The 22,033-nt window shown below is 39.4% G+C and overlaps 1 protein-coding gene across 1 annotated transcript in view; it reads right to left on the bottom strand.

Annotated features, from left to right (window-relative positions):
- Nucleotides 1–4,998: 4,998 nt before the first annotated feature.
- LOC119647913 (frizzled) overlaps nucleotides 4,999–22,033 on the bottom strand; it is a 243,935-nt gene continuing 226,900 nt past the window's right edge. Inside the window, exon 5 of the mRNA XM_038049235.1 lies at nucleotides 4,999–6,934. Coding sequence (XP_037905163.1) covers nucleotides 6,408–6,934 — 527 coding nt within the window. The 3' untranslated portion in view covers nucleotides 4,999–6,407. The remainder of the gene's footprint in view (nucleotides 6,935–22,033) is intronic.

The raw sequence follows: 22,033 nt of genomic DNA, 5'->3' as shown, positions 1-22,033 counted from the left end.
GCGCCCAGCTTCCGGTTTTCCGACTTGTTTTTTTTTAGAAATTAAGAATTTACATTTGACGAGCCATCACTTTGTCCATATTGTACCTATAGAAAATAAAAAAAAAATCATTCTTTTTGTTATTGAATATGCTTTGTTTCTACTTAATATCATTTCTACATGAAATGCATGATTTTCGAGTTATTTGCGAAAAACCATTGCAAAACGTGCTTTTTTTCGATAAAAAAACGACATGTTTGAACATGAATAACTCGAAAACTGCATTTTAATTCAACATTTTTTGCTTAGAATCGACCATTAAATCGATTTCTGTGGTTATTTCGAAAAAAAATTGCACCCCTCCGGGAAGTAGGCGCACATCAGCTCTATATCAGTCCACTACCTCCACCCAAAATTTCGTGTCAATCGATCTTGACTGAAAGAATTCGGAATTTGCACCCAATTTTCATTTGCTTCGTTCGTTCGTACCTGTAAATTCGCCCTTCATTGCGGTGATCGACGTAAACCTGAAATATGAGATTCTAACTACTATTTAACAAAAAATCGGTTTTCCGAACCCGACACACGGGATGACCCCCTTAAATTTCTTTATATGGTGGTAATTGTTACTTGTTCTGCTTTATTCAGCTGATTTCTCTTCTAATATGATTTTCGACTCTAGCGGTGATGGCTGATAGCTCTTCAACTGCTCTCTTATCTTTACTTGGATCAAAAATCGCAATATAATAAATCTTTGTTTTCGCTAAATTAAGTGTTTTGAATATAACTGAGCTATTTTGATCAATATGGTATTTCTTTTATTTATTTTTTCTCAATTCTCTAAAATGAAATTAGGAACGGAGCAATAACATACTAATTGATTTTAAAATAAATTTGATTAGTTAATAATTTCCTTACTGCCTTAGCGATAGTAGCCTCCTACTACTTATGATATCTACCTTGTCCTAGCGGTAAACAAAAGGTTGGTTTTTTCTATGAAAAAATTAATAAAATTTAATGTGTCGAACAGATTTTTCAATGCACTATATTGCTGCACTCACTGTCAATTTAAACTCAATTCTCAATCGCCGGCATAGCCGATCCAATATCCACGTAATAACAGCTCCTCTATATCCCAGTATTCGCATTTCTTCTTTTTCTTCAGCCTTTGTCTCGTTCACAAGCGGGGTCGCCACGTCGTGATCGGTTTCGCAATCTTGAGGCTTTCAAATCCCCATCCAGCGTACCAAGCCACCTTTATTTTGGCCTTCCTTTTGGTCGTTTACCATCGACTTCGATATTCAGACCACTCTTGGCAAGTGAATTCTCGTCAGCACGAATTACGTGACCATACCATCGAAAATGTCTCTCTCGCAATTTTTCCACGATCGGTGCAACCCCATAATGATCACCGATATCCTCATTTCGGATGCGATCAAAGCGTGTCACACCACTAATCCAACGCAACATCTTCGTCTCCATTACCGCAAGATGCCGTTCATTGTCTTTTATAGTAGGCCAGCACTCAGGATCATACAGAGCGACAGGACGGACAACATTGCGGTAAATTTTAGATTTGAGACGTTCGTTGATACGTCAGTCACAAACAACACCAGTTGTGGAACGCCACTTCATCCAGGTTGCGTTAATGAGTGAAGCAATTTCATAACGCACTTCTCCATTGACTGATAGAGGTATTTAAATCGCTGAGTGCTGCCGGTGACAGTAATTGGGCCTGTTTCATGGGGATCGGTTGTCAAAAATTCAGTTTTGTTTAGATTCAATCTGAGACTGTGTTGCATGAGGCGATCATTCCATTTTTGGACAATTTGCTCGAGATCATTTTTGCTTGTAACGGTGTCTATAACAACAACAAAAAGGAGTGGTGAGAGGACGCTTCCTTGATTAACACCAACAGAGACACGAAGCGGCTTTGATATACCCGCCATACTTCGAACTTTACTTCTCGGATCGTGGTAGAGTAATTGAACCCAGCGCATGAGTTCTTCTGGCACTAAGTGTTGTCGTAAAGCATACCAGATGAGTTCGTGTAGCTCACGGTCACACGCTTTCTCTAGATCCAGAAATGTAATGTGATGTTTCTCCATGAGTAACCGCGCAGTGTGTATTGCGTCAGTAGTTCCGCTGTTTTTTAACAAGTCTGGCTTGATTCACGGTTATTTCAACGATTTCGCAAATACGGTTGTCAAGAATGCATTCAAAAATCTTCATGGTATGGGAAACCAACCAGATCGGACGGTAATTTGAACATTCTGCTGGACTAGCTTTCTTTTTCCATATTGAAACAGTAGTACTTTCTTGCCAGTCAGATGGTGTTCTTTCTTCCTGAATAACCCGATTAAAGAACTCACTGAGCTGCAGTATTGGCTCCCAGCTCTTCGCTTTCCAGAGCTCAGATCCGATGTTGTCAGGTCCTGTGGCTTTCCCTGAATTCATTCGTTTTATTGCCTCCTCGACTTCAGTTGCCAATTGGCCGGTGTTTTATCGTCAGGAAATTTGTGGAGCGGTTTCTTTTCACGGACCTTCATTTCAACATCATTCCAACGTCAGAAACGCCTTTAATTCCGTAAGATGGAAAGACATTCTAGGCACACTAGACAATACTTTCAACGTGCCGAACTATCTCTTACGGATATTGAGGGACTATCTGAGGAACCGCTCTCTGCTCTATGAAACACTAGAGGGCCAAAGGAGGATGGAGGCCACGTCGGGGGCAGCATAGGGATGCATCCTAGGGCCGGACCTCTGGAACGCTAACTATGACAGTCTCCTTAAATTCGATATGCCAGAAGAGTCGCGCCTGGTCGGCTACGCAGATGATGTCGCAGCGCTTGTTGCTGGACGCACTGTCGAACAGGCGCAAAGCAGATTCGACATATTGATGCAATGGGTGAGCGGATGGATGACTACTCATGTTTTCAACCTTGCACTGGAAAAATCCGAAGGAGTCATCCTGACTAAAAATAGAATTCCGACCCTGCGTCCCATATCGTTCGGTGAGTCGATAATCGAGTCAAAATCAGCGGTAAAGTACCTCGGGTTGACTCTTGACTCAAAGATGAGCTTTTTTGAGCAAATCAAAGCAGCAGCGAACAAGGCTGTAGCTGGAGTTTCGGCGTTAAGTAGGCTAATGGCAAACATTGGGGGTCCTATGTCTAGCAGGCGACGTCTCCTGATGAGTTCAAAGCAGTCTGTCCTGCTCTACGGCGCAGAGATATGGACTGGCGCTCTTAGCAAGGAGGTATATCGGAAACACCTCGTGCATGTGCAGAGACGGGGAGTTTTGCGGGTGGCGTCTGCGTACCGCACTGTCTCTGAACCGGCCATGATGGTGATCGCGGGAGTGATCCCCGTTGCCCCCTCTTGCTAGGGAGCGTCAAGCCATATACAAGCGCAAGGAAGATGAGCCAAGGGAGGTGGCAGCTCTCGTGGCAAAATGGAACTAGGGGCAGATGGACTGCGCGGCTCATCGGCAACTTAGGTGTGTCGCTGAATCGGAAGCATGGTGAGACTGACTATTTCCTTACCAAATTTTTAAGTGGGCATGGAGGTTTTCAGTCTTATCTGCACAAGATTGTAAAGGCGCGTGCTCCGGATTGTGTGTTTTGCAATCGAGTTGTGGACGACGCCCACCACACTCTTTTTCTTGTGGAAGGTGGGATGGGGTTCTTCAACAGGTCTATTTAAACACAGGGGATCTCTCTCCAGACAACATTGCCGAAGAGATGCTGAGGAGTGCTGACAGGTGGAGCCGTGTTGCCCATTACGTTCGGGCCCTTCTCGTTGCTAAGAAGATAGAACTCGACCGATGAAGGAGCCGGATGGCAGGGGGTTCCTTGAACTGACAGTTCCCTTCCTGTTTTCCCTTCCCGTTGGTAAAAGGAATTCCCTGATTTGAAGGCTCCGCAAGGCGGAAGAGTTCACGGACTAGCCCGAAGTAATGTGACAAACGGTTCCAGGCTAGCTCTCTGACAATGGGGAGGTGTTTGGTTGGTAGTCCGACGACGTACCGAACCGGGAGTCCAACACTACGTGCGTAAATGCATTCACCTACCCTACCCCCCAAAAAAAAAACACCATCATTCCAAAGCCAAGTATCTCGATTGATGTACCGGTTACCCGGCCTGGTGACCCCGATGGTTGCAGAGGCCGCTTTGTGGATCGTGTCTGTCATTTGGTTCCATGATTCTTCCACATTCGGTCGGTAATCGTGTGAGTGAGATCGTTTCTTCTTTCTTCTCACCAAATTGTCAGCATTTAATGCGCCGCGGGCCAGTGCGTTTCTCACGCTCTTTTGGCTTAATTCGCAGGACGGCAGTGGATCGACTTTGAAATGTTAGAAGACGTCTACTTTAATCTTGAATATATTTAAATGGATTTAGGATCTTGTAAGTAGTTAAAAGATGAGAAAGTTTTGAAAATAAAACTGAAAATAAAAATTATCATTTTCAAATTGTTATCAGAAATTGAAAGGAGTGTAAGTGAGGAGAAAAGGGAAGCAAAATTTGAAAAAAATAAACAAAGGGAGCGAAGTGGTGTCATCGCTTTGAAGCCGCGGACACGACAAGGCAGTAACGCCCAACGCCATAGACGAAAGGAAACTGTTTGGTATAGTCTTATGTATTGATGCAATGCTGACCACATTGCCTCTTAGTGTACCGTTACGGTCTTGAATGAAGTGCTCTAACACACTTCAAGGCCCTGATGCAACATGGATTGTTGCGCCAACGATTATTATTATTATTATTGAAAATATGAAGGGCTTTTTGGTATTCATAACAAAACTCGATGGTGCTTGGTCTGTCAGAAAAAAAATATGGCAGATTCATTCAGTAGTTTTGGTACATAATGTCAATTCACCGAGTCGAAGGTTAACAACTGACACGCAGCTGAGATTAAAGAAGTACCTGTCACCTAGAAGACAAAGCTATAATGCTGGGAAAATGCTGGGTTTACTCAAACATGTTATAGTTTAGTTTAGAATGGAAACACATTCGCTTTCAGTCTTTACACGTAAATTTTATTATATTTCTCATAATTTCAATATATTTTGCCTAATAATAAATTTTTACGGTATATAAAATGAACATAATACTCAGTAGCGCTTGCTACAATAATTTATGTTTTTTTTTTCAAAAATAAGACTTACAAAAGTAATTTCGGTTACTCTGCAAATTAAGTGAAAACGTCGTTTAGAAGCTACAAATTTCTCGTTAGAATTTCCTATTCTGCTTGAAGACTAACATTACTTAAGCGTATATCGTAACTACTTACACTGTATATAATTTCAACTTATTATTCCAACCTATCGCTATACATACAAATTACAGATTTAAAAATGAGTTGAACAGGCGTCTGTATAAATAATATACAAATATATATAACATATTTTGTTGAATAGGAAAAGCTTGTAGTTTCGGAGCTGGCAAGCCGATTTCCCGAAATAATGCACTCGCCAGCAACTATCTCTGCTTGTCAGTTTCGCTGGTTACAACGGATATCTATATCTAAATTTATTAGTGTTTTTCGTTCTTATACGTATGTCGAGGATCCGCTAGAAACCTCTGACTAATGTCAATACTATGTACAAATCAGATGAAATATGTAGTAGAAAAGTCGACTTCGCTGCGGAGGCTACGTATTTTTGGCAACAGTTTTAGCGGAAAAATTACTGTAAGTATTGAGTTTGTGCAACTTCTTTTCTCGTAATCTCGAATATTTCCATTACCTCCCGTAGACGATTCCATCTGGTAATTGTATCGGCGAAGCAAAATGGAATAATACTCAAATTACTTTCCGTACTGACCTTTCATATTCCTCATCGATTAAAACATGGTTGGGTTTCCGTACATTCTATGGCTGGGCACATCTAAAGCTCATTGGAACGAACTTAAGGGGAGGAAGAAGCGAAGGTAGGGAAGGTGTAGTGAAACCGAAGAACATAATAATACCTGAGCACAATGAGCAATTTATCGTACATTTTCTCGTTCTAATATTTACTGTTCATTTTTTATATTTTTTTTCTTTTTCTTCATTAATCTTAAAGCGAACGAACAAACATACGCAGCAACAGAGCCTAATGTATACAAAACATCATTCATTAAGCCACATTCACATTCACCTGTTATTCCGCGCATAACCGCGCGGTTGTAGTCATTCATGCCGAACTATGATAAAGGGACTTATGAGATGTAATTTAAAAAGTAATTAGAATACAAGAACGAAAGTTATCGCTTATTAGTACTATTGTATGTGTTGCGAAAAATAAAAAACTTTATTCGTATGTGCAACGTTTTGGTTCAATTCGGGGAGCATGGCTGCAACTCTTCTTTTGGAGTCCTCTTTCAAGTCATTACCAACCTCATCATCGACGTCATGCTGTTGCTTACAAAACTAAATGAATGGGGCTAAACGTAGGCCTGGCCCCGGGATCGTGGCTCTTTGCCCTGAAGACGTTCGATAAACATTCGCCAGCTAACTACTGTTTTGCTAGAATAGAGCCACACACTGGATGTGACCCCGACTAACATCGAACACAAGTATTTCACCATATAAATTTGGAACACAGGCCTCGAATCGCCATTTGGATTAGGCAGAGGACAGGGTATCGAAAATATCTTGCACATGTCCTCATTCCACTGGACCATCCACTCGTCAAAATTGTAGTACTCGTAGAACAAGCATCCTAAATAGCCTAGCGCTGGCAGGATAAATAGGCCACTGAAGAACCCGATTCTTATCATGAGTCGTTCAAGCTTATCAGTTCTTTTGCCGTCTGTTTTCATGACAGTGCGTATACGGAAGAGGGAGACGAATCCAGCGAGGAGGAACAGCGCTCCGATGGACAGGTAAATGCATAGTGGCAACAGGAGGAAGACAGCGAGTGAATGGGTGTCGAGTTGGCCTACAAAGCAGACGCCGGAGAGGATGTCACCTGGAATGAAAAAAAGAAGATTTTTACTTTTCTATTTTCTAGGAAATCGAAAGACAGAATATAAAGTGACAGTTCAGGAAAGAGGATTCTGTTATGCTTGAGAAATTGAAAATTCTTTGAATGTCTGCATTATTAATAGCACATATAAATTTTCTTTAAAAAGATACGAAAAAATCATAACGCAATATGAGACCGACAGCCGTAAGGACTCGACCTTAACCTTGGGTTCAAATATTTTTGATGTGTGAATAAATATGGAAAGATAGAATTATCCTACAATTCGAATCAAAATGGAAGTAAGTCAGATACCGGATGTAAGGCGTTCCACGTATAAAATGAATATAAATAGCTAAGAATTCAATCTTGTACTATTTTTCAAAGCTCATTTCAACGATGAGCTCTTGTTGGAGATAACAATTTCGACGACCGTTTAGATAATGCGCTTGCATTAGTACCTGATTAGACTTGAAGATACAGACATACAGATTAAAAAGGATAGGAAAAATAAATACTCCTCATTTACCGTTCTTGAGTAACTGAATCAGTTTTACAAATTAACGAGAAAAAAAAAATTTAATACATAAAATGCTTCCAAGATCCCCATCTAGGTACCAATCACTCCCAACAACATTTAACTCCGATGATCGACCGGAAACCGTTTTTTTCTTCTTACCACCCTTAGAGTTTCTTTAGGGATTGTTATGTAGTTTCATGTAATATAGCGAGAATATGTAATTGAATATTTAGATTTTGACTACTAAATGAACTTTGATTGCACGGGGTTCTAGGAAATATATAGCCTGCAATATATGATACTATTCACTTGAATGTTACCTGGCATTCTATGATGTCCTAGCGTACCCTTCAAATTTAGAATAGTATTTCCACCCAACTTTTCAATATTGTCTTCTATTGTTGCTCTAGTACTTCCATGAGGCACCACTTGCAGTTTTCTCACAAAAATCTCAAATATAGTAACACAGTACATCCAATGTGAAATATACGCATTATCCTGATTTTCTGGGAAAGAGACATACACCATTTTGGCCTATTTTCTAACAGATAATGAAGTAGCATCTGATAACCTCCGTGGTTATATTAATCCGCCATTTTGACGTATCGATCTCCCTTCACCCTTACATTCGACACAAAAGTGCACTACTAAATTTTGCAAAAATATACGTTCAGTCGTTTACGGATACGAGTAAGTATACTCGAGGAGCAATGAAGAGTAGCAGGATTTCCTATAGGAAAGGACATTTACCATATAATAACACAAAACTGAGGAGAACGAAGCTAACGGTGCAGGAGTCCGGAATCTCAGTGTTTGCACTTTTACAAATATGAAGATGGTAAATTAGCCGTCACTATCGCTGGATTCCAGTGTTTCTGGGGTGAATTATTGGTTAGCCTTACAGTATAACTACGGAAAAATCTAGGAGAAAAAATGCTTGGCAAAAACATATGATAATACGCCAGCGGACACACGACGGAAGGATGCCCTACGGGTAGAATTTATGAAAAAGTGCGATCTCCCCCGCTGCAAGACGCCGTGAAAGGCGGGTGGCAGAAGAGACGCTTTTAAATATATGGTCGAAGATAAAATCTTTGCCCAGATAGCTAAGCTAGTCTTACACAAGAGGAACAAGCGTAATGTGCATCAGATCATTAGAAACATGGGCAAAGCCAATAGGGTTCTGTATAACAATACAATCGAAGATGAAATTGAAGATCAAATTTGATGCAGAACTGGAAGTCAAATGAAGAAGCCAGGAACGGTAAAATGACATGAAATCACCTAGTATAATTTTGTTAATAATAGTACAATTCCTTTCAAACTTTCCAATATTATTCCATATAATGTGGTTTACGTTTTTGCATTTGATAATTCTATGATAATATTAAGGGATGCTTGTAGTAGTGGTAATAAAACATATACTGTTAATAACTTCATTTGAATAGGGTTCAGCATGAGATGTATTTTGAAGGCAAATTTTCAGATAGGTATGTCATCATGACTTTATATAGATTTGTCGGTTAGGTACTTTCCAGAAATGAGATCTAGTTTTCTTGAAGTTTGTGTTTTTTGACGAGTCCTTAAAATGTTAATTGGCACCCCGTTTGATACTATATACTATATATATTCGTTGTTGGAAATTGGCGCGATTAAGTGATGCCAACGCTCAATAGATGCCGCATCATCCGATGACCTCCTAAATAGTAAAGCCTGACCTTGGTTTCTCTTGCCATTGGATATCTTATCAGTAAATAAGTGCAGCGTACCGAACTGTTCGCTTGTACCAGGTTTCTAACCTCACATTTGTATTCTTTAAGAAACAATTTTCGTGCATAAAATCGTGGTCGATCTGACGAGTAGGACTTTACAATCAAGTACGTAACAGACACAATCATGGACGCGCACCAGAGACAAACAAAAGCCCAAGACCCTCTAATCAGTAGCACCAGTTAAACCTAGCCAGAAAAAGTATAATTTCAACAAAAATTCAAGCTTTCCGCCAAAAAGGAAAACAAACAAAGGGAAAACATTATTGCTATCACTAGGATGCTTATCCCTTCAGACTTGTGTGGACCGATGTATACGAAAATACCTAACGGAAAGAGATTTTTAACATTCATCGATGGTTTTTCTCGGTTCACCCCACGGCAGAACAGAGTCGTGAAAGGAACGAACAGGAGGCAGACTGAATCAGCGAAGTGTATGCTGCCTGAAGCTGGGCCGAACCAACGGCATATTTGTAGTTGATTTGTTCATAGGTGAGAAGCCAGACCAATCACACGTGAGAAACTTTGGCTTCAAGATTTTATGGCCCCAAAAAAAAACAACGAAAAAAGCGGAACGTCAAGACACAAGACGAACTCTTGGCACCCACCATTACAATGCTAGGGGATATAAGATCCTGGATCCAGCAATGCAGCTAGGTCTGAGTTAGCAGGTCGACACAGTGAGCACAAGAATGAATGAAAAGAAGAAAAAAGTCGTTGTCTAAGCGATATATCATATATGAAATGAAGAATCAGAAGACCGACAAATAAAAAGAGAAGCCATACATTTCCGAGCAGAAGACGAATCAACAGAAGGAGAGTTCAGAATACCGCCATCAGTGCAGAGAAGAGTATCCCAGCGACAACAAAAATATACCACCGCTGAGGCCGGGGTACAAAGTAAAAGCTTGCATTATGAGAAAACCGAAAGATTGGAATGAACTATTACGGATGACACAGATAGAGCAAGACCTGTGACGATCAACAACATAGGAAAAGATGAAATCACCAATACGAGTTTTGCGAAATCTTTTCAGGTTGAACTGTGTCGCATTCAGTACTAAACCTAAGTGAGGCAGTTCCCCCTCAATATAGGTTTTCCCCTGCAGGTTATGTACTGAGCTCCATAAGTTCAGATGTTGGAGATTGTAATTATGTGTGAGCTGATTAACTTGCGTTTTCAAACAAAGCTGCCATGCATCATTTCATCTTTGAGGTTTCACTACACATCAATTCTAGAAAACGCATGTGGGTTGTGGAGTGGTCAAACGTATATCTCAGGTCGATTCCGATTACAATTTTGATTGCTTCTCCATCAACTGCACGACGATTCCCTTTTTCTCTTCAACCTTCATATCTTTTCCTATATCCCCTGAAAAATTCATCGTGATCAATAAGACACCAGCGAAGAATTGGGCTTCTTCATCCATAAACGGTAGAGGGTAATATTGGTTCCAGGCCGAAACTGTAGATTGATACCCACGATTAAAGAACAAATCAACAGTTCTATGCTAACTGGAGGTCTAGTGTGGATAAACTGTAAGCAAAAATTGGTGACTTTTGTCAGGTTGCAAAAAGCTGCCAACATAGAAGTTTTCAACTGTTTCCGTGAAAACGTACCTGCAGATTAAAAACACCTCCAGGTGCTAGCTTTCCATGTGAAATCACTGAACGGTTACTCTATTAATGCGAAAAACTTTTTTCTATCTTATCATCTATCGCCGTGAAGGGAAAATTCTTGTGCAACGTGCAAAAGAGGGCCCAGGGTAAAAATTAAACCAGTCTGCAGGAAAAACTATGAATCCTCCCCTATTATTCACTTTTGCATTGAAATTTCTATTCCGCGGCCGGGAGGAATCCGACATGACGCCACATGACGAATCTTTTTTTCAGTCGACCGAGTTCAATCAGCATATAGTTGGGAGTTTCAGACTGACTAGCTTGATGTGGCCTTGCGGTTTAGTGTGGCTGTCTGGATGCGCACCATAAAGAATATCCATCTGGGGTCACATGTAGTTGGTAATTGCCGTTGAAATCCTAGCAACCGCGAGTTTGACATACGAGAAACTGGATATCTTCAATCGTGAAATTGAATGACCTACGTTCTTTAAAATGTGACCGAAACTATACTCCAAGAGTTCGTCAACGCCTGAATTCACTACGTCAGCGAGGAACTATGGCCCACGCAACCTCAAATCAAACAAGTCGGGAAACCGGTAGCTGGGCGCTTCAGGTATGAAAGGTTTTGTTTGCTTCTTGTGTGAGTATATTTGAGTGTAGAACTATCCCATTTGTACGTAGCCCGTTAAGAATATGCATTTAGCATGTCAGATTTAGTACTTCGGGTTGTAAATTTACACGATAAAGACAACTTTGAGCTACTGTAACTTTGTTACTAATAGTATGATTTTGATCAAACTTCGAGATAATATGCTTCATATTATATTTTATGCTACTACCAACTTTTATAACTCTGAGGTAAACTTAAGGGGGGTTTTACTAAATTTTCCCAAACATATGGTAATATATTATTATTAACTTAATTTGAACAGATATCGATATGGAGAGTATTTTGAGGCCAGGGCACCATATAGAGGCAACTTCATGATTTCTTTCCGATTTTTCGGTTTGTTAGTTTCGTAAAATGGCTTCGTTAAAGAAATCATCACTTTCCACCCCTCCCACTCCCCGCCTTTCTAGCAAATCTCGGCTTCGAAAAGTACTAATTAAAACCTTTCATTTGATACCCAACATGACTATATTTGGGGAAAAAAATTTTACACCCCCCTTTTACATGAATGGGGACCCCTCCCCTCCCCCAACAGGTCCCATCTTCTCACCAAATTTCGTGTCATTCGGTATAGCCGTTTCTGAGAAAAGTACCTGTGACAGATAGCCACACTATGTGGGCTAATGCCGACCATAAACTAACATATGTATATTCCATCAACTGTCAAAATGCCAAAGACTCAAGGTGTACGTCGATTTTCTCTGATCTACTGTTTGTGAATCTTTTCAACTGCACCGACCTTAACCAGGTTTCTGGACTAAATGGTAGGGATGGGGCTCGAAAAAACATACACTCGCATCGATAAATATCCAGGTGAATTCATGGCCATGAATCCTTAACCTGGATACTATCTCATAGATTTTGGAGAATGGTTATTTTATGGTATCTAGAACCCTTCATAATTTTCATAATTTAGATACATATTTTAGAGTTTTTTATAGGAGAATGCGAAGTGCATGATAGAATCCATCACTAAATGTCTACTGAAAACTCTTTACCCTTCTTTATTGGAAGATCTCTTAGATCAGACCAACATAAGCGAATCATGCAGAGCTTAATATTGCCAGATTTTCATATTTTCAAAATGCTTTGACCTAACTTCCGCTCCACATTCATTTAAAAGCCGAAAATGGAGAGTGGATTACTTTCCGGGATCAAATTGTTTTCTTATTCTTGAATACGAGGCATGATTTCCTTTTTAAAGAAAATAATACTCAGATTAAGTAGTCAAATCTTAACTTGCCTCTTTCCAAAGATCGAGGTATGTATGATTGTTAGAAGCTAATGAAACGTTATGTTTTCATCAAATACTAATATTATTGAATTCTTCTTTCAAATATTTGAATTGAAGCCTGTTGGACCATCTAGTTTTGGAATTTCGCAGCAGATCCTGTTGTTGTTGGGATGAGTTGTCATTTTGAATATCAATTTACTTGTATAGAATGCAATCTCACGCAAGACTGTGGGTATCTGAAAATCTTGGTGAAACTTTTTTATTAAAATCAAGGCGCTCCTGTAATTGTACGAAGAATTGCGGATTTCGCGCGTTGCAATAGGATCCCATATGTCCAGATATGCTCCCATATGCCCAGATATGCTTTATGACTGCCTTAACCAAAAAGACTTTGCACTCCAATTTAAGCATAAAGCGCTTGTTTAAAACTCAATGTAGATTTCTTGTTCAGTGGTGATCTGCTGCTTCCTGGCCTCAATATGCGTTTTCTACGTAAGCCGTCTGCCCCTGTCGTGAACTTGGGTTCCATTTAAGTTGATTGGAGAGCAAGTTTGTGCAGGAGTGCATTTCGACTCATTGACTTTGACCTTCCAGGTGGTAGACCCTTCAATTCGATTTTAATGCGCGAAGTATCATCCGCAAATGTAGATGTGACTGTATTATTACTAGTTGGCATGCCTGATGTGTAGATAAGCTACAACATCGGTCCTAGTACACTTAACTTGATATTGTAGTCACGCGCGGTAAAACTTGTGTAACGAATTCTAAACTTCCGCCCAAGTAGATAGGATTCAAGAATCTTGTGAACATTAGCGGGAGGTATTTTTTAAGGTTTTGTGTAAAACAAAACCTTGTTAAAATCGATTCAATGTCTGTCTGTCTGTCTGTCTGTCACACGCATTTTTCTCCAAAACGGCTAAACCGATCCAAACGAAATTTGGTGGACAGATGGGAACTATGAAATCCCACGCATACAGTGAGTGGCATAAATTTAGGTGGAGTTTAAAGGGGGGCTCCCCATACATGCAAAGGGGGGATTCAAACATTTTTTTCACCGGATATAGTTGTGTAGGGTATCAAATGAAAGGTCTCGATTTGTACTTTCCGAAGCTGACATTAGTTTTGGCATAAATTGCAAAGTGCGTGAGTAAGGAGTCAAAATGTACGCATTTGAAGTGAGACAGGACTCATTTTCGGAAACTACCCAACCTAAAAATCCGAAAAAAATCAGGATGGTGTGCCTAGATTAAATCTAGGCCTCAAAATATGTCCCATTCCGATATCTGTTCAAATAAACTTACTAATAGTATATTACTACTTTTTAGAAATTTACTGAAAAACCCCCCTTAAATTCATCCTAAGACTTCCGAGTTTTGTATCAGCATAGGGGACAATATTTCGTATATATGTGCTAAATTTCATGGAAATCAGGCAACCAACGCCAAAGTTATAGCAGTTCAAACTTAGCAATTTAGCGCGAGTTTACTGTTTCCAAAGCCATGCAAATCAGATGCTGACGTCATAATTACCCGGAATAATTGACATTCGCGTGGAATATTAAAGTCAAATTTATGAAGAATCTATTTATCCGCAGCCCTTTTTAAGGTTTTTTGTAAAACACTTATGTGAAATCTAATCTTCGAGAGATGTCCCATTCCGGTATCTGCTCAAAAAATTTACTAATAGTATATTATCAACTTTTAGAAATAGACTAAAAAACTCCCCTTAAGTTCATCCTAAGTGTACTAAATTGCACCGACATACAGGACAGCCTCGTGCATACACATGCCAGGTTTCATGAAAATCCAACTATTAGTGGGAAAGTTATAGCAGTTCAAACTTATCAATTTCGTGCTAATTAACAGCATCCTAAGCCATACAAATAAGATGCTGACGTCATAATTAACGAGAATAATTGAAATTCCAGTGAAATATTAAAGTTCCATTCAAGAAGGATCTAATTCTCCCTAGCCCTTTTTAAGGTTTTGTTTGTAAAACAAAACCTTATTAAAATCGGTTTACTGTCTGTCTGTCCGTCACACGCATTTTTCTCGGAGACGGTTGTAGCGATTGACACCAAATTTGGTAAAAAGGTGGGAACTGTGAACGCTCACGCATATAGTGAGTTACATCCTCTTACGACGAATTTAAGGGGGGTCCCCATACATATATAGTCATGTGGGGTATCAAATTAAAGGTCTCGGTTAGTACTTTTCGAAGCCGGTATTAGTTTTGACTTTTGCTGAAAAGGTGGGGAGTGCGGGGGGTTGAAAGTGGTCATTTTTTTAACGAACCCATTCTCAGGAACTACCCTACCGAAAAATCTGGAAAAAATCACTATATGCCACTATATGGTGCCTAGGCTCCGAAATACCCTCCATACCGATACCTGTTCAAATAAAGTTAATAATAGTATATTACTATAATTTTTAGAAATTGACAGGAAAACCCCCCTTAAGTTCACCCTAAAATCACAAAATTTTGCAGCAATGTAGGCTACAGTATAGATCATGATCTTGCCAAATGTGGTGAAAATCGCACGATTACTAACAAAGTTATACTAGGTAAAATCTGCGCTCCTCTGCAAATTCAAGACTATGAATGTCAATATCACTTGAAAGTGGCTATTTTAACATAATACAGTCGAACCTGGATATAAGGAATTGCAAGGGAAACTCACTTAAATTCCTTATAAACAAGTTTTCCATTTATCCAGTTTTCCTTATACAGAGGCTTTCAGCAAAAAATTCCTTTTATCCAGGTTTTTAAAATCACCTGGTGTATTTAGTATTACAGCAACTTTGAGTTTTCATTTAAATACAAATAAATAATCCGCATGATAAATAAAATTAAAAAGAGTATATCAATATCAAAGATTCTTTATTTCATAAGTCGTCACTGTAATCAGTCGAATACATAAATGGAATGAGTGTCTATCTCATAGATATTAAGTTTTGAAAAAATCAAATATTTTTGTTTGTTTATCAGTGACCACATTTTCAACGTTTCTTTCAAGAGCGATAATATTTTCGAATATCTTTGGTTCGGTTTCACGCTGTTCAAAAAATTTTGTTAAAGTATGCAGTGCCTCTAACGCTTCCCTCTTCTTTACAAGTTTTATTTCAAGAGTATCGCCGTGATCTTCATCACTATCGTTTTCATTGGTGTCACACATTTGGAGGGTGCTCACAATGTCGTCGACTGTTTGCTCTCCTGTAACCTCGATATTTTCATCGACGTTTACATAATCTTCGAAGCTAGGTACCCTCTCACCGGCATTGGAAGTTAATTCAGACCACTCTTGGAATGAAGGCCGTAACTCCTCATGTGAAGAGTCCCATTCGGAATATTGGGGCTCTTGTAAACCATTTATCCTGAACCCTGCTTTCCTAAAACAGTTAGCTATAGTGGTCTGGGTTACAGATAACCATGCTTTTTTCACAAATCTCATTGCGATGAGAACGTTTATTTCCAAGCTACCGTTGCTTTCGAGATTTGTTAAAATATGGCGAACAACCTCCCGACGATAATTAATTTTAAAATTTTGAATCACTCCCTGATCTAGGGGCTGCAGCTTGCTGGTGGAGTTTGAAGGTAGGTAGACAACTTTTATGTGTTGTAGTTCATCTGAGCTGTAATGGGCAGTACAATTATCGATAAAAAGTAAAATTTTCCTATTTTCGAGGCGCATCTGAATATCGATTTTCTTAAGCCATTCCGAAAAAAGTGCTGCAGTCATCCATGCTTTGCTATTGTTTTTGTATTCAACAGGAAGAGTTATCACGCCTAAAACAGAAAAAAATCTATAGTATTTTAACTATCGACTCATAACCTTTATTCTGTTAATGTCATTTATACAGTAACAGCGAACGAAGAATCTTTTACTCACCTGCAAAACATCTGGGTTTCCTTGACTTGCCGATAAGAAAAACGGGTAATTTCTCAGTGCCAGTCATGTTCGCACATAAAAGAATAGTGACACGTTCCTTGCTGTACTTCCCACCATGACACGAAATTCCCTTAAAGGTAAAGGTCTTATCTGGCAAGCATTTAAAAAAGAGCCCTGTTTCGTCTGCATTGAAAATGTCGTTAGGAGAATAATCTCCCAGCAAAGCGGGAAGATCGTTTATCCACTGGCTACATGCGTTGATGTCTACAGCACCACTTTCACCAGAAATTTTTTTAAAAATAAGATCATTTCTTTTTTTAAAGCCATCCAACCAACCGTTGCTGGCGCAAAAACCTCCAATCGTCAACTTCCTAGCAAATTCTTCAGCTTTTTCTTTCAAAATCGGTCCATTTACAGGTACATTCTTGCTTTGGCACTGTTTCAACCACTCCACTAAACACTGTTCCAGATTCGGATATTCCGAATTACGATTTCTTTTTATTTTGCCATGTCCTTCAGAACACTCTTGTTTGATTTTGTCGCTTTCTTTTAAAATACGACACAATGTCGACAGCGGCACGAAATATTCCGCGGATATTGCATTCCGAGTTTTTCCGTTTTCAAACTCCTTTATCAATTTCAATTTCTCACTTAAACTTAAATTTTTTCTCTTGTTTTCGGACATGACAGCCTTTTATTATTAAAAGAAACAAAAGTTATAGCGGCAAAGGAACAGTAAAAGGTTTAATTTGCAAGTGAAAGAATCGTCACCACTATCACCGAGTTTCAAATTAAACTTTGAATAAACAAAAAATTTCAAAACGTGTCACAATAGAAAATTGCACGATTCTAAGAAAAAAAAAAGACCTTCCCTTTTTGTCGTTCAGGGGAAAATTCCATATATAGAGGTCATGACAACTGAATAACATAAAAATTTCCATTTATAGAGGCTCCGGAAAAAAAATGAATTCCTTATAAAGAGGTTTTCTATTCCATATATAGAAGTTCGAAAAATTGAAAAATGTTATTTTTTCTTTGAAAATTGAAGGTGCACGAAAAAATGTTCCATTTAAAGAAGTTTTCCTTATATCCAAGTTCCTTATATCCAGGTTCGACTGTATATGCATATTTTACGTGCTACATGCTAATGGGACAAATGCACACCCAAATCTCTTTATAAAAAAAATTCACAAAACCTTTCATACCTGGAGCGTCTAGCTTCCGGTTTCCCGACTTGTTTATATTTGATGTTGGTTAAATTGTTTTCATTCGCTAATAATATTAACCTGAGGGCGTGAAGCGTATGAGGTTGACTATTTCAATACCGGGCTTTCCATCAAATGATTTATTTAAATCGCTTTCTAGAAAATAGAGGGCAATGGAGTTTTTAGCCATATTACACGGAGCTGTCGTGCACTCGTCGCTCCTCACATCTTCTTCTTTTTCTTCAGCCTTCAGTTCGCAAGCGGGGTCGGCTCGGCGTGATCGGTTTCGTCATTTTATTTTATGAAATGCCTGATCAGCATGTAATCGCGAGACCTTTAAATCCCCATCCAGCGTATCAAGCGACCATTGTTTTGGCCGGGTTTTTGGTTGCTTACCATTGCTTTCGATGCTCTGATCAATACTGGTTGTTGAATTCTCGTTAGCGTGAATTACGTGACCACACCATCGAAAACGCCTCTCTTGCAGTTTTTCCACGATCGATGCAAACCCATATCGATCGCGGATATTCTCATTTCAGACGTAATAAAAACGTGTCACGCGACCAGTGCAATGCAACATCTTCGTCCCCATTACCGCAAGACGCCGTTCTCTGTCCTTTATAGTCGGCCAACACTCAGAACTATAGAGAGTGGCAGACGGACGACATTGCAGTAAATTTTAGATTTGGGACGTGCGCTGATACGTCGATCACAAAGAACACCAGTTGGGGAATGCCACTTGTTTCAGGTTGCATTAATGCGTGAAACAATTTCATTACGCAGTTCTCCATTGGCTGATAGCGTTGACTCGAAATTTTTAAATCGCTGAGTTCTGACAATGGCAGTAACCTGCCCTTCGAGATACTTAAATCGCTCAATTCTGGCAATGGCAGTAACCTGCCCAGAACTGAACGATTTCAATATCTCGGGTCAATGCTATAAGCCAATGGAGAACTACGTTATGCTCCTCACATAGGGAAACACAAAACCTTTTATACCTGAAGCGTCAAGCTTCCGGTTTCCCGACTTGTTTTAATTTTGTACACCAGATCTTGGTGCCATACTCCATCAAATGTCTGTGCTACGTTCAGGAAGACGGCAAAACAATAATTCCTCTCAAATGTGCAAATGAGGATGTCTTTCGATCTTATGCAACAACCGTTTACTGGCCTAGCAAGGGTAATCGAGGTAACAGTGTCTCACTGTCCGAGGAATCTGGTTGAAAAACACCCTGCAAATAAGTCACAAACACTACTCCTTTATCGCTATCACTCCTGGCCTAGTTTTCATTAGAAAGTCTCGAATGGTGGCTCAATCTGTACACTTCAACTTTTTGAATTCCCATCATAAAGAGAAGTGGTTGCTGTGAATGGAACTGAGACTGCTCGTGAAGTGCTGGAAGTCACTTTCTACTTTCTAAGCATTTCTTAGCTTCTTGATGGCTTTTGCGAGGTCTTGCTTCACTCTCGGGATCGTGCCATTTCCGCCTCGAAGTTTGTTTGCACCTTATCAGCTGTTGGAATTCTGTCAACAATATCTTCCTGAACCCACCATCACTTTTCAGCGGTAGAGTGTTGAGCTGTCCCGACGTTGCATTGATTGAATTGCTCGACAGTATTGTCGATGTTGTGGCAAGTTTTCAGTGAAACTCTGATATGGAGACAAGCGCTAATGTATTTCTTTTATTTCGACCAGTTTGTCCTCTTATTTGTTAGTTTGGCGGTCCTGTTTACATTTATTGCTTGGCTGGTGATAGCGATGATAACAGGGGAGTGATCCGAAGAGAAATCAAAGTTGGTTCTGGTGCAAATCTGGTCTCGACGAATGTTTTTTGTAATCCCAAAATCGATAAGATGAGGAACATTTTTACAGGTCAGTGGGGCAATACGTAGGTTGTCCTAAAGAAATAACATTAAGCCCTTTGGACTTACTTATGGTGTCAAACAATTGCCTGCCTTTCGGAGAAATTATTCTTGATCCCCAGTCGGTGTGCTTGGTATTATAGTCCCCGACCGCTAGAAATTACTTTCTAAAAGAGCTGAAGAAAGCAATAAACTATGGTACTGTAATTATAAACGTGGAGGGCAATATACGGCTGAAAAGGTCATTTCGGTGCAAGATTCGGTTAGGCGGATAGATGCACCGTGTAGGTACTCCTCGCAATAATTGTTCCAGAGTAAAAAGTCTAAGCCGAGATTTGATTAAAGTACCAGTTCCACCGTGAGCCTTGTCGTCTAAGTGCTTGGTGTCGGTCGTCTTTTGTGTATGATGCGTTTCCTCGGTCAGCAAAATGTCGAATTGTCAATTAGAAATTTATACAGTTCAAGTTTATGTTGACTGATGCCATTTGCCTTTCAATGACATATCTTCAGCTCCACCATTCGTTACCGATTAGGACTTGTAGAATTTGTGATTGTTTACGCATCATCTCCTAGAACATGGTCTGTGTTGATCCCATGAGTTGTATAACAGTTTGCGTCAAAGTGACGAGCAGTCTCTCTTAGTGCTTGACCTTGGGGAAAAAGATCTAAGGAAAGTTGCATAACTAACGATGGACTGTTTGTTAGGTGTTATAACTGTACAGTCCTGAAAGATGATTTAGTTTTTTCATGTCTATTGATGGGTTGCTCCCGTGGCTGGGGTCGCATCTTTTGCTTAATTTCCATGTACACTGAACAACCTTTGTAGTTAGCAGTATGTGGTTCACCGCAGTTACTGCCAGATTTGACACTTAAATTTTCCTTGTTTTCAGTAGAGACTGTCTTTTGGTTTCAGATGTTTCAAGCGCATGGTGGGTAATCACCAAAAATTATTTCAACATCATTACAAATCTTAACCCGAGATGGCAAATAACGGCGCGAATTTTGCACTCTTCGGCAAGAGATGACTCTATGTCAAGAATTGTCATTCGCTATGGCTATGACAGCCCCAGTATCCTTATTTTTTCGTCGTGTCTCGAATTTGAACTTTTCCCCAATGAGGCAATGATTGATTTTTAGTGGAGGTTACACCATTCATTTTGTTCTTTTTCTAGATGAACACATTTTCTGCCTTGACCTTATCCATTTGGTGTATGTTCAAACTTAATGATTTCATGTTCGCCCAAAAATATCCCCACCACTGCCATGTATCAAGTTTTTCAGGTTCAATATGTTCAAATCCTGAGTTTAGTGTAAAATTTGCATATCTTGAACATCTGCTCCTTTAGGAAATAGGTATCGTATTGTTCCGTATTCTTGCGGGGCAGACACAAAGACAATACAAACATCCATAGCCTAATTTACATTATGGTGGTCAAATTCCCTAAGCAATGCGCAAATATATTCATAATACAAAATAAACATTAAGCATATATACAAAAGCTGAACCCAACTTTAATGTAATCAATCTCAATCTAACTGATGTGCTGGTAATGTCAGAAACTTTCGTTCTTGACAGATGAGCGCAGGATATTTTGGTCCTTCGGAAATTCTTTTAGAGGCAGCTCAATATTACTTTAACCAGTGCTTGTCAATAGGTTCTTTTGGGAAAAGCCTCCCACGGAAGCAAGAAAAGAACATCAATAAATTATTTTCTCCGCAGCAATTACCAGGAGGAAAGGACAAATTTTCGTATAAAAGATTATCCCCTGAATTTTCCAGAAGATTAAACAGATCAGAAATGACGAACATTCTCTAAAACGGCTTCATTTTCTTAGCTACAGGAAATTTTGAGTGCCCTTTTCATAGAGCAGATGATTAGGAGAAAATCAGAACTATAGATATTATTGCAACTTGAACTCGAATTAAAAATAATGGCAAACTTTTTTAATGATAATAATTGCACGCTTTCAGGGCTACAATTGAAGCAGTAACGTAAAAGGAAAATTGCGACTGCCGATGCTGTCTACAACGAAGTCGCATTGCATTCACAACCATCGAACTGGATACCATTTTCCTACCAAGGTTTTCATCTCAGAAATGAATTCTAGTGACCGAAAACGAATCATAAAGAAAGAAACTCCATAAACTTCCCCCAAAACTCTCTCCAGAGCCTTGAGAGCTTCAATTATGAATTGAAATCGATACACCTACAGGGAAAATTAAGACGAATAGCAGAAAAGCTGACTTTTAAAAAGGTGGGCTGATACACAGTTTGGGGAAAATCTCCGAGTTTAATCGTAAAAAAGTTATCTTCTCTCATTTTGTGATTCATAAAC

This window comes from Hermetia illucens, chromosome 2, assembly GCF_905115235.1.
Source record: "Hermetia illucens chromosome 2, iHerIll2.2.curated.20191125, whole genome shotgun sequence".
Classification (NCBI taxonomy): domain Eukaryota; kingdom Metazoa; phylum Arthropoda; class Insecta; order Diptera; family Stratiomyidae; genus Hermetia; species Hermetia illucens.
The sequence above is the reverse complement of the archived record's forward strand: the minus strand, read 5'-3'. Positions and strand labels throughout refer to the sequence as shown.